The following is a 16,525-nucleotide window of genomic DNA, read 5'->3' on the forward strand; positions in this document are numbered from 1 at the left end:
ATCATAAAAGTGCATCTATCATCATAAAAGTGCATCTATCCATGATAAAAGTGCATCTATTCATCTTAAAGCGGGGCTCAGTAACTTCGGGATTTCTTCGCTGTATTCTCGCTTTTTGCTCGCAGGTTTCTCTCTAGAGCTCCCCCCACAGCTTCGGAATAGATATTTGACAACACTGTTGTAAAAACTCGTAGGCGATTCTCGGACACCAGAGGCTAGTAGATCAACGACATCAAAGCAGATGGGACATTCTTTAAAACGTCTTCTTCATTCGGGTTCAAACAGCGTGAGGGAGCGCAATAATGACAGCATTTTAGCAGATTTCTTTTGGCCGTAAAGCAATTGTTTACATCGCGAGACCTGATATCACGCGAGACTTCCTGACGCGGCGGCCGGCGTCCCGCCGGCTCAAAGTTGCAAGTGCGTATTTTCCGCTCACGGGCACCAGGGGGGTGCGAAACGACCACCATTCAACCCGAAATAAGTAATATAACCATTCCAATGACTCCGAAGCTGTTCAGTTAAGGTAAAAAAGTTACTTAGTTCACCTTTAAGTGCATCTATCCATGATAAAAGTGCATCTATCCATCATAGAAGTGCATCTATCCATCATAAAAGTGCATCTATTCATCATAAAAGTGCATCTTTCCATGATAAAAGTGCATCTATCCATGATAAAAGTGCATCTATCCATGATAAAAGTGCATCTATCTATCATAAAAGTGCATCTATCATAAATGTGCATCTATCCATGATAAAAGTGCATCTATCCATGATAAAAGTGCATCTATCATCATAAAAGTGCATCTATCCATGATAAAAGTGCATCTATCCATCATAAAAGTGCATCTATCCATGATAAAAGTGCATATATCTATCATAAAAATGCATCTATCATCATAAAAGTGCATCTATCCATGAGAAAAGTGCATCTATCCATGATAAAAGTACATCTTTCCATCATAAAAGTGCATCTATCCATGATAAAAGTGCATCTATCCATCATAAAAGTGCATCTATCCATCATAAAAGTGCATCTATTCATCATAAGTGCATCTATCCATGATAAAAGTTAATCTATCCATGAATAGATGCATATGATTGATCCATTATGGCCTCCTAATCATCCCCATAAACTAATTGGCTTCATTCACTGTCTCCTCTCCACCAGTAAGCTGGTGTGTGTGTGTGTGTGTGTGTGTGTGTGTGTGTGTGTGTTCTGGTGTCCAGGTGGATGCTGCACATTGGTGGTGGTTGAGGAGATTCCCTCTTCCATATGTGAAGCGCTTTGAGTACCCAGAAAAGGGCAATATAAATGTAACAAATTATTATTCTTATTTCTTATTGTATAGCTTCTGATACCTTTTACTTATACTTTTATAATGGCTATTATTGATCATTAAAACGGACATTTAACAAAGAGAGACAAGATTGTGTTTTATGTGTTAATATTATATTTAGTATGTATTATATTAGAGGCAGAGTCAAGACCGAACTAGTTTGATATTGAGAAACTGACATTTGAAACATTTCGAAACAGTTATGATGTAACGAAGCCTAGATTACTGAAATCACGTGACTTTGGCAGTTTTATAAACGCTCTGAACCCATGATTCGAAACCGAAGATTTGAAGAATCTGAAGAATCAGTGTTTCGAAATCGCTCATCACCAACTACGGGTAACAAAGGTTTTTGGCTCCATCGCATGTTTTGATCTGCACATCTGAGACGTAGACACAGACCAGTGAAAAGGGTCTCGTTTTGAAGGAAAAAACCCTGAAGAAAGAGCTGGAGTAGCGTTTGAGGCTATTAGTGATCAGAGCTGGAGTAGCGTTTGAGGCTAGTAGTGATCAGAGCTGGAGTAGCGTTTGAGGCTATTAGTGATCAGGGCTGGAGTAGCGTTTGAGGCTAGCAGTGATCAGGGCTGGAGTAGCGTTTGAGGCTAGTAGTGATCAGAGCAGGAGTGTGACGTAGGAGTCATTTCCATCTTCGTGATTCTTTTGATAATTATGTTACTGTAATGTGTTAGATCAGTGAAATAACACAGTGATACTCTTAAGAAAGCTTTAATTTGATGTATGTCTCTTTTTGGTGTGTTTGTGTGATATAAATGTGAAATTGAATATGTTATTATTTGTATGATTGGTCATAATATTCCTCATATGAATAATATATTGGATAAATAATAAATATAGTAATTGTTTATAAAAATATTATTAATTCCATTTATGAAGCCTATTATATAAAAATGTATTTTGTTTAAAAGCAGATCAATTGCTGAATTGTGAAGGTCTTCTGTGACTGAGGTTGATACATTGATGAAATTCAGGTGAGTTGAATGTTTATGCACTTTCTATAGAGCATGATATGCAATGGAGGTTTTACTAATAAAACTAAACTTTTGTTTTGACAATTCAAGTCAGTGTATAAAGATATAATATATAGAAGTCTAGAAGTGTCTTGTTGCACTCAGAGAAATACAATGTGGCACGATGGTGAGGCGGAGAGCAAGATGATAACTGGTGTAAGCAAAAGCTCACGTGAAGATACTCAAAGTCTTAACTGTAGCCAACTACGCCACCTAGGGACTTTCACCCCAGGATATACTAGTACTCAAATCTAAACCCCAGGTTCGTTCCTTCCAGAGAGGACTGAGACAATTCTGCCAATTAAAACAATTTTTATTTTATTTAAACATAATGCACGTGACAGTCACTAATAAGTACCTTCAATACATTTACCTTTTACATTACCGACACATACAAGAAAAAGGTACTTAAAATAAAGAAAAAATAAATATTTAAACACTACGGGCAGCACTTGGGTCGTCAAAAGACACTAACAGGGAAAGAGAAACCTGCCCCGCCTCAAACAGTAATCACTCACTACAACCAACCACTCACACTGGTGTTGCACACTAGAAAGGGAATGAGAAACTCACACTCAAGTGTTAAACACTACACCCCAAAAAGAGAAGTGGGCAAAGTACCCTTTTTACCATTGACCACAGGAGACCCAAGCGCTTACATTAATTACAAATATCAGAAAGAAAAGAACTTTATAAATCAACAGTTGCTTGTTCTTCAGTAGACTTCCTCAATGGAAGCACTTCGTCTACAAAATCCAAATTATATAAACAAAGAAAGAAACTCAAAATCACACAGATTATAACAACTACTAATACAAGAAAATACCACAAAACAAGAACATTAATGAAAATAAAACATTCAAAATGGAAACAAAACAGCAGCGTAAACCGGGGCAGTGCGTCTTGCCATTAAAGAGAAGCTTACACCGCTCAGAGCTGGAAGCAAGCCTGTTATGCACGTTCCTTCCGACCTGCACGCACACAGCGGTGAAATTTACTTTTTTTTTATAAACATGAAACGATCCACCAGAAAAGAGATCATACTCACTGCGTTCACAATGATTCTAACACGACTGTACAGGTTCTCGCTGCACTCAAATTGTGTAGTGACTGCAGGACACAAGCTTTAAATTACACACTAATATTATAAAATCACATTCCATATTCCACTCATTCACATGCCTGATCTAACAATGAGCAGAATAAATGCCCCGAACCACACGACTCCACTAGGAACAGGCAACCAGGATGCAAAAAGTAACATCCCCAGCTGTTACAGGATGTATACTCCATCTAGTGTTCATGGTCAGTACTACATGTTTATATTGGCCCGTGTGCCGGGCGCTTGTTCACAACATGAATAGTCAAGTACACCAGCACTCCTGTGTCCTCGTTCATACTACATGGTGTCAGAAGTGGCTTATCTATTAATTAAAGCGAGAAAATGACAGCCAATGGACAGTGTATCAGCACAATTACGGAGTGAGTGACTATGCATATTTTGTTCTTTTGTTTTCACTAGTTTAATACAGTATTACTGGCTAGCGCTACCAGCTAACTACCTAGCTTTAGCTCCGTGGCTCACTGACGACGATTGGTTTACAAGATGGCATTCAACCAGATGATTCCCCCTCCCGGTCCAATGAAGCTCAGCGGAGACTGGAGCGCAAACTGGGACATTTTCAGGGCTGAATTTGAAGATTACAGTTTGGCGGTGGACTTGGTAGCCGCATCTTCAGCAGTCCAAGCTGCCACTTTGAGGACGCTAATGTGGCCAGAATGTCGACATGTGTACAAACACAACCTGCAGTTGACGGAAGCGGAACGCGGAGATGTGATGAACATTCTGGATAAATTAGAGGAGTACTTCAAACCGGCCAAGAATGTAATATATGAGCGATATGTTTTCGGCTGCTGCAAACAGGAGGATGGTGAGTCCATTGACAATTTTCTTACCCGCTTGAGGGAAAAGGCGGCGACCTGTGATTATGGGGCTCTCAGGGATGAGTTGATAAGAGACAAAGTAGTACTTGGCATTACTAATGAAGCCACGCGTAGACGGCTGTTGAGAGAGAAAGGACTGACACTGACTACAGCCATAGAAATATGCAGAGCTGCAGAGCTGACGGACATGACACTGAGGTCCATGGAACAAGAAAGGCCACATACGGACAGCGTTAATGCAGCATTCAGACAGCCATCAAAAAAAATTCCCCATGCTACAGGGAGGCAGCTGAAGAAAAGCACCCCAGCCACAGACAGTGTCTCTGCATGCAGATACTGTGGTGTGCATCATGGGAGAGGGCGAGAGCAATGTCCTGCTTACGGAAAGGTGTGCAAAGCCTGTGGTACAGCTAACCATTTTGCTCGCGTTTGCATGAAAACCAGGGGATCAGAGGCATCTGCACACATTCACTCCATGGAAAATCCAGTGCTAGCCCAGGAAACAGATGGTAGTGGAGATGATCTCTTCTCAACCGAATGCATTGGGGCCGTAGGCGCCAGAGGAAAAAAGTGGTTTGCCGTTCTCCAACTGAATGGTGTTAAGCAAAAATGCCAGCTAGACTCAGGAGCCACGTGTGACGTTATGAACCTGAAAGACAAGATACAGATCGCACCACGAGAGAAACTCATGCCAAGCAGCACCAAGCTCAAGCTCTACTCTGGTCAGCTAATGACCTCTATGGGTATGTTTGTGACAGAGTGTGTCGTGCGGGATCGCAGACACACCTTAGAGTTTGAGATAGTCGAAAACCAGTCAGCAGCCCCTGCTTTCTGGGTCTACATGTGAGCGCCTTGGTCTTATGCAGTTCACCATCCCAGCAGACCTGAATGCGGTGGACAGTAGTATCCAGGCTGGGCTTTTGAAAAGAGGGAGGCTCTCATCGAGAGGTATCAGGATGTCTTCACCGCGCCAGTAGAATCCGTTCCAGGGGTGGTGCACCTTCAGCTAAATGCAGCGGTTCAGCCAGTCCAGAGTGCCCCCCCGCAACGTACCGGTCACCATGAGGGCTGCAGTGAAAGCTCAGCTTGAGAAATACGAGGCGGAGGGCCACATCACCTCGGTCACGGAGCCGACAGACTGGATAAGCAATATGGTGATCATCAGGAAACCAGACAAGTTGCGGATATGCATCGATCCAAAGCACCTCAACCAGGCTCTGCTGCGGTCACACTATATCATGCCAACTCTTGAAGACATACTCTACAAGCTCCCCAAGGCTAGGGTCTTCACCCTTGTGGACGCAAGGGACGCCTTTCTCCAGTGCAGATTGGACGAAGCAAGCAGCTACATGACCACCTTTTGGACACCCTGGGGGTGCAAGCACTGGTTAAAACTCCCCTTTGGCGTTTCAGTGGCCCCTGAAGTATACCAACGAAAGCAGCACGAGCTCCTGCTGGGACTCAATGGAGTAGACCCCATAGCAGATGACATCCTCATCGTGGGCTGTGGGGATACTGACGAAGAGGCTGGGCGTGACCATGATGCCAAGCTTTTGGCCCTCATGGACAGATGTAGGCAGGTCAAACTAAGGCTCAGCATAAAGAAGCTCCAGTTTAAAGTGCCAGAGGTTCACTTTCACGGGCACATTTTATCGGCAAGTGGACTGAAAGCTGACCCGGAGAAAGTGAAGGCGGTCATGGAAGGCGGCCACTCCCGACGGATGTGAAGGCCGTGCAGCGGTTCGTTGGCTTTGTGACGTACCTGGCGAAGTTCCTACCACGCCTGTCAGAGGTCTGTGAGCCGCTGAGGAGGCTCATGGACAAGGATGCGGTGTGGCACTGGCTTCCAAAACATGATGCAGCAGTGAAGTGAAGCAGCTGGTGACTACAACACCTGTGCTGCGTTACTACGACGTGACAAAGGCAGTGACAATCCAGAGTGACTCTAGCCAGCATGGCCTGGGCTGCGTCCTGTTGCAGGAGGGACAACCTGTGGCATTCGCTTCGAAAGCTCTCACACCAACAGAGCAAAATTATGCCCAGATTGAGAAGGAATGCCTCAGCATTGTTTTCGCATGCCAACGCTTTCATCAGTACTTGTATGGGCGCAGCAATGTCACTGCAGAGACAGATCATAAGCACCTCGTCGCCATTTTCAGCAAGCCACTGCTGAATGCCCCTAAGCGCCACAATCAAACGCTGCAAAGCACAGTTCGCTCGTCACGGGCTGCCGGACCGGGTTATCTCTGACAACGGCCCTCAGTTTTCATCTCATCAGTTCAAGCGGTTTGCAGCAGAGTGGGAGTTTGAACACATCACCTCATCACCACATTATCCCAAGGCCAATGGCAAAGTTGAAGCTGCAGTCAAGATAGCAAAGAACTTATGCAAAAAAGCACACCGTGAGGGCGAGGATGCCTGGAAAGCAATCCTGCAGTGGCGCAACACACCGACGGAAGGAATGAACAGCAGTCCGGTGCAGCGCTTGATGTCAAGGCGTCTTAAGACAGCACTACCGGTGGCCAACAAGCTGTTGGAACCGTGTGTGGTGACTGGAGTGTTGGAGAAGCTACGTCACAGGAGGCAGGTCTCCAAAGCAAGCTATGACCGCTCAGCAAAGGACCTACCTGTGCTCACGGTAGGCCAAGGGGTGCGAATGAAGCCATTACCTGGTGACCGGACAGGCATCTGGAGACGGGGATCCTGCGTGCAGAGGGTTGCCCCGCGGTCCTACCTGGTTGAGGTGGAGGGAGCACTATACCGCCGAAACAGAGTTGATCTTCGGGCAGCAGAGCCAAATACACCACAGAACTCGGACGGTCAGGCGCAGAGCAGCACGCCGATGGATGTGCCCCTCATAAACCAGAAGGGGCCAGAGACACTGATTGAGGAGCCGGGTGGTCACGAAGCATGCGCTACCCCACCTAGGCATGCTGACAATTCAGCTGTTGACCCAACTGTTTTGGCGTCACACATTTGTTTCCAGACAGACCGATAAAGAACGCGACACACACGTCTCTCGGACATCCTTTAGAATTCAATCAATCAGATTGTGACTTTGAAACTCCAGAAGTGTTTACAAAAAAAGTGTTCCATATGCATTCAGCCAACGGTCCGTGGGTTTGACTTCTGAGGCTGAGACTAGTCGTCACCTAACACCTGTGCAAGATTGTACTAAAGTCCTGAAGTGTTTCCAGAAAGAATGGAGACTCCATCCCCAGATATCTGGAGTTGATTTGAGATGTTTTATTCCCTGACCAAGGGGACTCTTGGCACGGATGCATTGGCACACAGCTGGACCCCGGGGCCTACGCAAATATGCATTTCCCCCAGTGAGCCTACTCACACAGACACTGTGCAAGTTCAGGGTGGAAGAGGAGCAGGTCTTGATGGTTTCGCCTTACTGGCTTAGCCGGACCTGGTTTTCGGATCTGGTACTCCTTGCGTCAGCCCCTCCGTGGTGGACAGTGTTGGGGGAAACTCATAACAAGTAAACCTGAGTTATGTAATCAGATTACTTTAATTAAGAACTTAAGTAACTAGTAAAGTAATGCATTACTTTTAAAATTTACAACAAAATATCTTAGTTACTTTTTCAAATAATTAACACAAGTTACTTCGTTTTCCCATGTATTGGCTGACAGCTCTCCTGTCCCCATGCTGAGACAAATCGAAATGCAGAGGCGTTGTGTCTAAACATGATGGTTATTGTAGCTCTAGACTAAATGTGAGCGTGCATTTACTAATTTAATTTGCGCAAAAATAATATTAAATATCCCTCAAAATTAATAAAGTCAGTAATGATGATCCTTCAATGATTCAGTTTAACCAAAGGCAAAATAACATCTTGGTTGCCTATGCAACCCTCGTTGCCTGAAGGAGGGAAAGGAGACATAGTCGACTGAATGGGGTCATCTTTGAGCATGTTAGAATGATCTTCACGCGAGTTGCATCATGCGCTCCGCCATCATGCGCGGGTATAAACACGGAAGCGGATGCACGCACCACTTGTTTTTCGCTGAGGAGCCGAGCATAACTCTGAGTCTAAGGGACTATGTCTCTGTTCCCTCCTTCAGGGAATGAGGGTTGCATACGCAACCAAGACGATCCCTTTCATTCGTTCACTTTCGACGTAGTCGGCGTCAACTGAATGGGATCTACTATGGAAAGCGCCACTAGAGCTGCCACCTTCTAGTGCCTAGACAAAAGCCTGCTGAACGTCTCGCATCTTGAGGCGGTGATAGGACAGGGCTTAGGCCAGGGACGTCACTGCTGTTCTGCAAGACCCGCTCAGTAGACTCAGTAGGAGAAAGACACTGGGAAAGCGTGCCCTATCGATGGGAGGAAGGGACGCTACGGAAGCCACATCCAGCCCGAAAGGGGGAAATGTGGGAGATACACATATGGACGGGGCGAATTATTGGGCATTACAACATATGGAATGTCACTGGGATGACTCCAGCCTATAACAGGGGGGAGGATCAACCGAACAGTGATGGCAGAGCGGACTCTGCCAAGGGAAAGACATGGGCTCACCTCGGGGAGCCGTACCGTGGAAGAATACACATATGGGATCGCCATAGGGATCAAAACATATGGACCCAGTCTAGCACAAGTTCCACCAGTGCATACGAGTGGTAAGCCTAGCATTGGATGCTCCGCCATGTCCAATGCTGCAGGGGGTACGGAGGAGCTCAACAGGGTTCAGCTGAAGGGGAACTTAATTGGAGCAGAATGGCACACTTATCCAGTCCATAGGAGTGGAATGTTGCAGCAAGCCGACATATCGAGCGGGGCTTACGGTGTTAACTGGCTTCAGTGTGAAGAGAGCACACGGGAAGCATCCAGCTCGACACGTAGGCTATAGACTCTAGCGAATGTGTTAGGTGTCGCCCAGCCCGCAGCTCTACAAACATCTGTAAGTGAGGCACCTTGCACCAGCGCCCAGGAAGCGGTCCCGGGGACAAGGTACACCTTGGGATTCATACGCATCATTCATAAGATGATGGCATCCACTATCCAGTGGGCCAACCTCTGCTTGGAGACAGCCTTTCCCTTCTGCTGGCCTCCGTAACAGATGAGGAGCTGATCTGAGGTCCTGAGGCTTTGCGTTCTGTCCACATATAACCGCTAGGAACGTACGGGACAGAGAAAAGCCAGGACTGGGTCTGCCTCCTCGGGGGCAGCGCTTGCAGGTTCACCACCTGGTCCCGAAGGGAGTAGTGGGAACCTTGGGCACATATCCAAGCCGGGATCTCAGGAAAACGTGAGAGTTAGCCGGCCCGAATTCCAGGCACGAGTCGTCGACCGAAAATGCGTGCAGGTCCCCTACCCTCTTGATGGAGGCCAAAGCGAGCAGGAGAACTGTTTTTAAAGACAGGACTTTTAACTCAGCTGCCTGTAGTGGCTCAAAGGGAGGTCTCTGCAGTGCGGATAGCACCAGAGGTAAGTCCCAAGAGGGTATAGTGGGGTTGCGAGGCGGATTCAGTATCCTCGCCCCCCTCAGGAACCTGACGATCAGGTTGTGCTTTCCCACGGATCTCCCATCCACTGCATCAGGATGTGCTGCAATTGAGGCAACATACAGGGTGGAGGGAGACAGCCCTCGCTCCAACCCATCTTGCAGGAAAGAAAGCACGGCGCCGATCGAGCAACTTCGGGGGTCTTCTCGGTGAGAAGAACACCATTCAACGAATAGGTTCCACTTCAAGGCATAAGCATGCCTCGTAGAGGGTGCTCTCGTGGAAGTTATGGTGTCTACGACTGACTGTGGTAGATCACCTAGAACCTCCGCGTCCCATCCAGGGACCAGACATGGAGTTTCCAGAGGTCTGAACGCGGGTGCCATACGGTGCCCCTTCCCTGAGAGAGAAGGTCCTCTCTCAGAGGAATGGGCCAGGGAGGGGCAGTCGAGAGGAGCGTAAGTTCGGGGAACCAGGTCCGGTTGGGCCAATAAGGGGTAACTAGCAAGACCTGCTCCTCTTCCTCCCTGACTTTGCACTGTGTCTGTGCAAGAAGGCTCACTGGGGGAAACGCATACTTGCGGAGGCCTCGAGACCTGCTGTGTGCCAGCGCGTCCCTGACCGAGGGGAGAATCCGGAGAGACAAACAGATCTATCTGTGCGGCCCCAAAGTGGTCCCAGATCAGCTGGACCGTCTGGGGATGGAGTATTTTAATAATTTCATAATTACTTTGTTCATTTTTAATATCAGAACCACCACCTACTAGAACATGGGAACAAGTATAAGTGAAATACAAGAATATTCTACAAAATGATTACCTTTACTACTGTTCTTAGTCTCTTTTAAAAAACAGTTATTTTATAACAAAAAAGGCAGTTGTTTATAACAACAACCAAGAAAAAGGCTGAACAAAAAAACAAACAGCTGGTGGTCCTGCAAACCCACGTCACACCCCTACGGAAGAGCTGGCCTTTGGATTGAATTTGAATTGACCTATTGTGAAGAGCATCCCTGGGGACAGCTCTTCCTTAGACCTACAGCCAGGGACCAGTAGCATCAACTCCTTCATTACTGGTAAATGAGTTTTAAATTCTCTTAGTACACTGTAAAATAAAATAAAAACTGGCACTAGAGATAGAGTTGCTTCATAAGGAACTTAAGAGTTAGTGCCTAATACATTATTTCACACAGAGTACTATTGCTGACCTTGCATAATATCTCTTATTGCAGGCAAAATATGACTTAATCACTGGCTTTTCTTTACAAAGAATAATTGAAATAAAACTGAAGGAACTAAGCATATTTGTCTTGTCTTTTACTAAAATTTAATAAAGTTTTTTTTACCCCCCAACCCCCCCCCCACACCCCTAAAAACAGCTTGAGCACCAGGTAAACTTTGCAAATGCACGACAGACAGCACTTTTCACCAAGTTCTCTCTAATAGTGTAAAGGAAAGTGGCACTTGCAAAAAAAATGCAGAGCAATGCACACAGGTTGTTGCCGTTGTTAAAGCCCGACGAGTCGAACATTTAATTATGTAAATGAGACCCTCACGAGTGTGAAAACAATATCTATCAAAAAGTAGCCTCCTATCGTGCTGCGCTAAAGCAGTGATTCTCAATCCTGGTCCTGGGGACCCACAGCTCTGCACATTTTATATGTCTCCTTTATCTGACACACCCAGTTCAGTTCATAGAGCTCTTTCCTAACGAGATGATGATCTGAATCAGGTGTGTTAAATGAGGGAGACATACAAACTGTGCAGAGCTGTGGGTCCCCAGGACCAGGATTGAGAACCACTGCGCTAAAGGACTTCCCGCATCAGCTCCGCTTATAAAGCCGCAATCTAATCTTGTTGACATGAAATGAGCTGCTCGCGAGCAGGTTTAAGCTTACGCACATGTTGCTATGACAGCAAGTCCAGGATGAGTCAAAGACCAAACAATCCAAGATCATGCCATTTCGCCAACAATCAAATCCAGCTAACTGAGTTAGCGACGTATGGAAAACACACCCCAGAACAGGGAAACAGATCAAAAACAAACATAACCCTGACAGTAATGGCCCAGTTGATGTTTATTTTACAGATATCAGATAAGACTTATTTGGTTGGGAGGGCCTTAATTCAACAATAAATAGAGCATCATTTCTGAGCACAATTTTATTCAACTACTAGACCATCTTCAGACTGCTGGTTCGTATTAGTATTTATATCTATGTTTAATAGCACATTTTTGATGAAATTCAGGTGAGTTGAATGTTTATGCACTTTATAGCATCCAATGGAGGTTTTACTAATAAAACTAAACTTTTGTTCGGACAATTCAAGTGTAACGTACGGACAGAGGCAGTCGGATCCATGTGCAGCACTTTATTTCAACTCACACACAAGCAGACATAAACTCTGGCATACAGTTAAACAAGGGGCAATCCAGTAACTCGTGGTGATAACAGGCTTAGGTCGAGGCAGGCAGCACAGGTTCATAAACAGTCCAGGAAGCAGGCAAGAGTCCAGGGAAACACAGAATACTAAAACAGGGAGGAATGCTCAGAGATGTACGCTTATGTAAGCCCTTTCACCGGGTCCTTCACACCCCACTCCGTGCGGGTCTCGAACCCGGGTCTCCGGCATGAGAGTCAGGCGCTCTAACAAGGAGGCTAAATACTGCAGCCTCTAGTGTCTATCGTTAGAGCGCCTATTGAGATCAGAGGAGTGAGGTTTACTCGCACAGCAACTACTAGCTGGCCTCCGTTACACTTACAGTGTGACAAGACTTCGCAAAGGACACAAGGATCACTCAGGCTTAAATAAGGAACTCAATAACCAGTAATCAAACACAACTGAAACATATTAAGTCAAGTCAAGTCAAGTCAACTTTATTTATATAGCGCTTTTCACAATACAGATTGTATAAAAGCAGCTTCACAGTATTAAATAAAATAGTACATCAGTGTTTGTTTCTAGTGTAAAACATCCACATTTGGTAATGCTGATCAATAGTATTGTTGATTGATTAATTAAATTAAGTATCCCCAACTGAGCAAGCCAAAGGCAACAGTGGCAAGGAACCGAAAAACTCCATCAGGTGACCTGATGGAGAAAAAAAAACCTTGGGAGAACCCAGGCTCAGTCGGGGGCCAGTTCTCCTCTGGCATTTATGAACTAGAGACCGGATTTAACTGTAAGATTAAAAATATTATATAAATGCCTGGCTGAAGAGATGCGTCTTTAATTTAGTTTTAAACTGGGAGAACGAGTCTGAGTGTTACGTGTGGGTGTAATATTGAACCGTTAGTGTGTGTGATTTATTTTCTTTGAGTTTGTAGGTGGAGTTTTGAGAAGGGATTTTCCCTGCACCGCGGAAGTGAAGTGACGTCATGAGAGTTCCTGCTATTTAAGCCGTGACGGCGTTGATGGCTCTCTCTCTCGCTCTCTCCGCCTCCCTCGCTTGATTGCCAGCTGGGGGTTTCTTGCCTTGCGGCGAGCTCACTCTCGCTTCGCCTCGCCACGCTGGAGCGATCCTTATGATTGTGTTTTTGATTCTATTTTATTTCTTTAAAAACCAGGTAGTGGTGTTATTTTCTCAGTACACTTTTTGTTATTTATTTAGTACAGCGAAGGTAAGCAGTTGCCCGGAAGATTCACCCGTTACAGTTATTTTCGGGAGCTAGGTAAGATCTCTCCTGGAACAATAGGTGTAGTTAAGGGTTCCTGTTTTCTTGTAGCTGCCCTACCTGTGTTGTTGGTTTACGATTATTGTTTGTCCATCCCTTGAGGTGCTTTATTATCCTCTCATTAAAACTTATGGCGTGGTTGACGTCAGAAATGTTACCCAATTGTCTGTGATTTTTGATATGTTCAGTCCTTGTCTTTTGTGTGTTTTTAAAAGAGCCAAAATTAGATTAAGGGCCGTAACACTGAGCAACGAACAGTATCAGGAAGGCTATTCCAGAGTTTTGGAGTTAAATGTGAAAATGATCTCCCTCCTTTGGTTGATCTGGATATCCTAGGTATGACCAAAAGCCTCGAATTTAGTGATCTTAAAGAGCGCGATGGATTATAGGGCGATAGAAGATCCGTTAAATAAACTGGAGCTAAGCCGTTTAGGGCTTTATAAGTCAGTAGCAATACCTTGTAATTAATACGGAACTTTATAGGTAACCAATGTAGTGATGATAAAATCGGTGTTATATGATCATATTTTCTTGATCTAGTAAGAACTCTAGCGGCGGCATTTTGGACTAACTGTAGCTTGTTTATTGAGGATGCAGGACAACCAGCTAATAAAGCATTACAGTAATCTAGTCTCGAGGTCATGAATGCATGAACTAACTTTTCTGCATCAGAAACAGATAGAATATTACGTAGCTTAGCAATGTTTCTAAGGTGGAAAAAGGCTGTTTTTGTAACATATGAAATATGATTTTCAAAAGACAGGTTGCAGTCAAGTATAACACCCAGGTCTTTTACTGTAGAGGATAAAGTAACAGGAAGTAGTAACTACTATGTTAAAGTTGTATTGTGAGAGGCTTTGTGGGCGGTTTTTTGAACCGATAAGTATTACCTCTGTCTTGTCTGGATTTAATAAAAGAAAATTGCGCGTCATCCAATCTTTTATATCTTTAACACACTCTGTCAATTTGGATAATTTAGCGTTTTCATCCGGCCGTGATGAAATATATATTTGAGTGTCATCAGCATAACAATGGAAACTAATTCCATGTTTCCTTATAATATTTCCAAGTGGCAGCATATATATTGAGAATAATAGAGGGCCTAACACAGATCCTTGCGGCACTCCATAGTTTACTGGAGCTATGATCGATTTTTCTCCATTTAAATAGACAAAATGGTATCGGTCAGATAGGTATGATCTGAACCAGCTTAATGCTTGTCCTTGAACACCAGTATAATTTTGTAGTCGATCTAAGAGTATTGTGTGATCTATAGTATCGAACGCAGCACTAAGATCAAGTAAAACTAGTATTGAGATACAGCCTTGGTCAGAAGCTAAGAGTAAATCATTTGTGATTTTAACGAGCGCAGTTTCAGTGCTATGGTGCGGCCTGAATCCAGACTGAAACTTTTCATAGATGTAATTTTCTTGTAAGAAAGAGCCTAGTTGGGCAGACACAACTTTTTCTAGTATTTTAGACATAAAAGGAAGATTTGAAATGGGTCTATAATTTGCTAGGTTATTTGGGTCTAATTGTGGTTTCTTAATGAGTGGTTTTATAACTGCCAGTTTAAATGTTCTTGGAACATGACCTAAAGATAAAGATGAGTTAATAATATTGAGGAGAGGCTCTTCCACTATAGGTAACACTTCTTTCAGTAGTTTAGTTGGTATAGGATCTAATAAACATGTTGTTGTTTTAGAGGAAGTGATAAGTTTATTTAACTCTATTTGTTCTATAGTTGTAAAGCACTGTAATTGTTCTTGCGGGGTGATAATCGAGGCTGAGTTATAAGGCGCGATTGAGGATTGAACGTTTACAATTGTGGTTCTGATGTTTTCTATTTTCTCAGTGAAAAAATTCATGAAATCATTACTACTAAACTGTAACGGAATATTTTGTTCAGGTGACGCTTGTTTATCTGTTAGTCTAGCCACGGTGTTAAATAAAAACCTAGGATTGTTTTGGTTATTTTCTATTAGTTTGCGGAGGTGCTCAGCCCTGGCTACTTTTAGGGCCTTTTTATAACGTGACGTACTGTCTTTCCACGCGATTCTAAAAACCTCTAAATTTGTTTGTTTCCATTTACGCTCTAAATTACGGGTTTCTCTCTTTAGAACATGCGTAGTATTGTTGTACCATGGTGCTTTAATTTTCTCTCTGACCTTTTTTAGTCTAATAGGTGCAACAATATCCAATTTTCCAGAGAGAATGGTGCTCATAGTGCTGGTTAGTTCCTCTAGTTCATCTGTTTGTTTGGGTTCACTGAGCATCTGAGACAGATCCGATAAGCAATTTGAAAAATTATCTATGGTGGATGGAAGGATTGTTCTGCCTAATCGATAACGCGGCGCAGCATGATATATTACAGGGGTACGTAATATGCAAGTTACCATGTAATGGTCAGTTACATCATTTTGTGGAATGATATCTATATCGGTTGGATCGGTTCCATGTGATATAATTAAATCGAGTGTATGATTAAATCGATGAGTTGTTCCGGTAACGTTTTGCTTAACCCCAAAGGAGTTTAATAAATCTATAAACGCCGCCCCTAACGCATCATTTTGATTATCTACGTGTATGTTAAAATCTCCAACAATTAATGCTTTATCGACATTGACCAATAGGTCTGAGAGAAAATCTGCAAATTCTTTTAGGAAATCAGCGCAAGGCCCTGGCGGTCTATATACGGTAGCCAAGGCTAAAGATAATAGGGATGTTTTTCTAGCATCTAAGAGCGTAACATTTAGTACAAGTACTTCAAATGAAATAAACTTATAACCCGTTTTCTGAGTAACACTAAGAAAATCTCTATAGATTGTTGCAATTGACCGTTCGCAAAAGCCACGCCCCCTAGTTATTGTTACTACGCCCGTCAAACAATTGAGAAACAGACACATGGCTGGGTTGAGCTCCATAGTAATGCAGCAGACGCTGGAGTAATGCTCCAGGGCACGACAGAAATGGCTGCAATATGCAGTGGAGGGATATGTTCAAAATGTTAAAATAAGCAAAGACGGGAATATTACAACAATCGAGGCCAGTGCTTGAAGTGGGGGAAAAAAGGTG

General features: G+C 44.0%; 2 protein-coding genes across 5 annotated transcripts in view; both read left to right on the top strand.

Moving 5' to 3' along the window:
- LOC307162669 (fucolectin-1-like) overlaps positions 1–16,525 on the top strand; it is a 380,376-nt gene that overhangs the window by 176,160 nt on the left and 187,691 nt on the right. The gene's annotated exons all lie outside the window — the stretch shown is intronic.
- The window catches only part of LOC307162665 (uncharacterized protein), a 50,905-nt gene continuing 35,999 nt past the window's right edge, over positions 1,620–16,525 (top strand). For 2 of the 4 annotated variants that reach the window (XM_079878151.1, XM_079878153.1), the window contains exons 1-2: positions 1,620–1,679; positions 2,267–2,329. In XM_079878151.1, the coding sequence (XP_079734277.1) occupies positions 2,319–2,329 (11 nt within the window). In that variant the 5' untranslated portion in view covers positions 1,620–1,679; positions 2,267–2,318. The remainder of the gene's footprint in view (positions 1,680–2,266; positions 2,330–16,525) is intronic. The other 2 variants (XM_079878152.1, XM_079878154.1) reach the window with 1 other exon arrangement.

Source organism: Squalius cephalus (assembly GCF_949319135.1).
Source record: "Squalius cephalus genome assembly, chromosome: 8".
NCBI classification, from domain to species: domain Eukaryota; kingdom Metazoa; phylum Chordata; class Actinopteri; order Cypriniformes; family Leuciscidae; genus Squalius; species Squalius cephalus.